Source organism: Vombatus ursinus, unplaced genomic scaffold (assembly GCF_900497805.2).
Source record: "Vombatus ursinus unplaced genomic scaffold, bare-nosed wombat genome assembly UNPS02011353.1, whole genome shotgun sequence".
Classification (NCBI taxonomy): domain Eukaryota; kingdom Metazoa; phylum Chordata; class Mammalia; order Diprotodontia; family Vombatidae; genus Vombatus; species Vombatus ursinus.
Genome location: NW_020951131.1, coordinates 2,197,793 through 2,201,561, shown reverse-complemented (window position 1 = coordinate 2,201,561; position 3,769 = coordinate 2,197,793). Strand labels below are relative to the sequence as shown.

The following is a 3,769-nucleotide window of genomic DNA, read 5'->3' as shown; positions in this document are numbered from 1 at the left end:
CCTCCCTCTTTCCTTCCTTCCTTCCCTCCCTCTTTCCTTCCTTCCTTTCCTATCACGTTCCCTCTCTTTTCCTTCCTTTTCCTCTCTCCTTCATCCTTTCCTCTCTCCCTTCCATCCCTCCCTCCCTTCCTCTTGCTTTCCTTCCTCCCTCCTTCCCTACCTTCCTTCCTTTTCCTCCCTCCTTCCTTCTCTTTTCCTTCTTCCTTCCTCCTTTCCTCCCTTCCTTCCCCCTTCTTTCCTTCCCTCTCTCTTTCTTTCCTTCCTTCCATCTGTCCCTCTCTTTCCTGCCTTCCTTCCTTCCTTCTTTCCTCCCTTCTTTCCTTCCTCTGTACCATCCTTTCCTTTCTTGCTTGCTTCCTAGCATCTAATATAGGAGTTGTTCTTGCTATAGTTTAAAATATCACGAAAGAGCAGAGCTGGGAAGGACCTCCTAGCTTCCATATCAGTTATACGCCATGTCCACAACATTTCTGGCTGGTGATATTACCATCTCTGTTTGAAGACCTCTAATGATGGGGAACCCCCTACCTTCCAAAGCAGACGGGTCCACTTTTGGGTAGCTCCAGTTATTAGACAGCTTAGGATGGGATGACAGACTGGAGGTAGAAGGGACCACAAGTAGTCTGACCACCTCATTTTACAGATGAAGAAACCAATGCTAAGAGAGATGAGGCGGCGTGGCCAAGATTGTTTATGCACTGAGTGACAGAGTTGGGATTTGACTCCAAACCTAGCCTCTTTCTTTTTTTCTTTTTTTTTTTAAGTGAGGCAATTGGGGTTAAGTGACTTGCCCAGGGTCACACAGCTAGTAAATGTCAAGTGTCTGGTCTGAGACCCGAATTTGAACTCGGGTCCTCCTGGGGCTCTATCCACTTTGCCACCTAGCTGCCCCAAAGCCAGCCTCTTTCCCACTGGGCTGTGACATTCCTCCTGTTGAGCCAAACTGACTTCCCTTTCAATTCTGCTCCTTGCAGGGCCCTGCCTTCTGGGCCAGCACTTTCCCATGTCAGTCCCTCAGGTGCTCATCAGTGGAGAACCACGGGATTTTGAGTTACTCTGGTCTAGTCCCTTCACTTTAAATCTGAAGGAGACGACCATAACCCTCCTGAGTTTTTTATTTAAAATTTTACATGTAAATTGATCCATTGACCTTCAGTTGTGTGTGTGACCTTAGCCAAGTCATTTCTACTGTCTCCAGTTTCCTCACATTTATTTAAAATGTGGATGTCCATGTTTCCACCAACTTCCTCACTGAGTTGGTGTGAGGACAGTGCTTTGTAAGTGGTGGAAGGCTGATGTGTACTGGCTCATGAGTCAATTTAAACAAATGGACTCAGTTGCCTAGAAGGGAACCGGGGCGATCATGTAAGAATGAAGGGTGACCTAAGAAATGGACAGCCTGGGCTGCACCAGCACCCACAGCATAATGGGAATAGGCCCAGAGGACTCTCATGAGAATGCACAAGGACACCCAGGGGGGCTCTTCTGTGGAGGGGCTGGGGGCAGATGGGCACATGCAAAAGCAGCCCCCGACCTCAGGGAGGTCCCATTCTAATAGGGGAGACTCGGTATGTACATAGACATATGTACGGAGACACCTATGTACATAGACACACATACGTGTATATGCCTTTACACACACGCACATGTGTATATGTAGGCGTACACATACACTTTGTAATTAACCTTTGTAGATAGCTTTAAAATGTGCAAAAGCACTTTGCAAATCTCTCATCTGAGCCTCACAACAAGCCTGTGAGGTGCATGTTATTATTATTCCCAATTTACAGACAAGGAAACTGAGGCATGGGAGTTAACTGTCTTGCCCAGGATCACACGTCTAATAAGTATCAGAGGCAGGTGGATATGTGTGTTAATATAATATCTTCTAAAAAACCAGGACACAATGTAAGTTCACAGTTTCTCTACCATCCACCTTCCTGTTCTTTGTATCTCGAAATGTTTATATTTATTGATGATTAAGTTCAAAATTAAAAAAAAAAACAAATTAAGAACATTGTAATTATTCAAGAAAAGCGATTGAAGAGCTCATCCCCATGGGTTCAGAGATCCCACCATAGAGATGGCTGTAACAGTGAGGAAGGATTTGTCGTACCAAATGTCCATAGCGGCCTTCTACGCAATCACAGGGAAGAGGAAACAAAGCAGGTGCCCATCAGTTGGGGAATGACCCACCGCATGACAGCACAGCTCTTTAATGGAATTACTTCCCATATGAATAATTCAGAGAAATATGATCAAAGAGCCGTGGCTTTAGATTCAGAGGTCCTAGGTTCAAATCTCACCGGTGACATTTACTCCCTGTGTGACCTTAGATACGTCACCTTCCCTCCGTGGGCCTCAGTTTCCTCCTCTGTAAAATGAGGACTGGACCGAATGGTCCCTGGGGTCCCTCCCAGCTTCAGCTCTAGGATCCTGGTGTCCTCTGGTCTGAATGACACAGAGCAAAGAAAGCAGAGCCAAAAGAATGATGAACACAGTGAACACGGTGAAGACGGAATCAAAGTCTAGAGGCGACGACATTTCAGGCGGATAGAGGGGATCGCGGTGGCGCCACGCTTTATTCTGCGCCAGGGAAAAGTGCTTCAGCCTGCTTCCTGGAGGTCATAAGCACAAGCTGGGTAGGGGTGGGGATCGCTGAAGGCTGTTGCTGTCCGTTGTACCAAAAGAGTGTGAAACCTTTGGACGCGCGACGGACCCACGGTCTCCCTGCTGGAGGCCCTCCCTCCCTCCCTCCTCTGCGGATGCCAACCATGATCCATCCACTCTCCCCTCGTCTGGGCCAATTTCGACCGTGCCTCCACTCCCTAAATCCCAAGGGGGTTACTGACAGCGAGGTTTAGGTTTGTTTTTTTTTTAATCTTTTAAATCAAGAGGAAAACAAATCTGAATGCTCTAAGGAAGGGCTCCATTGTGGGCTTGTTGTCCCTAGAGAGCAAAGGGAACAAAATCCCTCCATTCTTGGCACGTTGGACATGCCTGATAAACACTTGTGGACTGACTGACCGATGGCTGGATGAAACAGCATGGATGGATTGTGCCTGCCTGCCTGACATTGGGAGGAGTGGATCACAGAGCTTGTGGAGGGCAAAGTTGTCACGTCCAGAGTCCTGAATAGAAAGCAGCATTTCCACAGTCCTTGAGTGGGGGGGGGGGGGGGGGCATGTGGCGGGGGGGGGGCAGACTGGCGTGGCAGGGCTTTCTCCTACCTGAGCAGAACGGAGGTCAGTGACAGGCTCTGCTCGGTGCAGGGCAGACTCCTCCATGTCTGAGTGGTCCCGAATGTGGAAGAGCTTTTCTGGCTGGGCGGGCCAGGGGGCAGCCAGGAGGCAAAGCAGCCACGTCCCGGGCAGATAGACAGCAGCCGGCATGGCACTTGTCAGACAGAAGGCCCCCTGGCCCTTTCTCCCAGCCTCTTCTCCCCTTCCTGGGACAGCCTCCGTGCGCTGGAGGATGGGACCCACTCTTTATATCTTGGAGGCGCCACCCCCCCTTTTTCTCCAAGCTCGCATGTGATAATTCTCACCACTGTCTGAAGTGTGCTACCCCAGGGTGAGCACACACACACACCCGGCCTGAGGAAAACCTGCCCTTTGAAGGCCCCACGGCCACCTCCCCGACACCCACCCTCGCTCGTGCCTCAGAGCCTGCTGCTTGTCAGGGACCAGCTGGCCCATCTACAAGCGCTCTCCCCCTGCCCCTGTGACCTCATCAGCTCCCAGTCAATCAGCAGCATTTCTTCAGCGCC

At 50.0% G+C, this 3,769-nt stretch overlaps 1 protein-coding gene across 1 annotated transcript in view; it reads right to left on the bottom strand.

The window, feature by feature from the left end:
* The window catches only part of MMP21 (matrix metallopeptidase 21), a 15,788-nt gene extending 12,396 nt beyond the window's left edge, over positions 1 to 3,392 (bottom strand). The window contains exon 1 of the mRNA XM_027855940.1: positions 3,231 to 3,392. Coding sequence (XP_027711741.1) covers positions 3,231 to 3,392 — 162 coding nt within the window. The remainder of the gene's footprint in view (positions 1 to 3,230) is intronic.
* Positions 3,393 to 3,769: the final 377 nt, after the last annotated feature.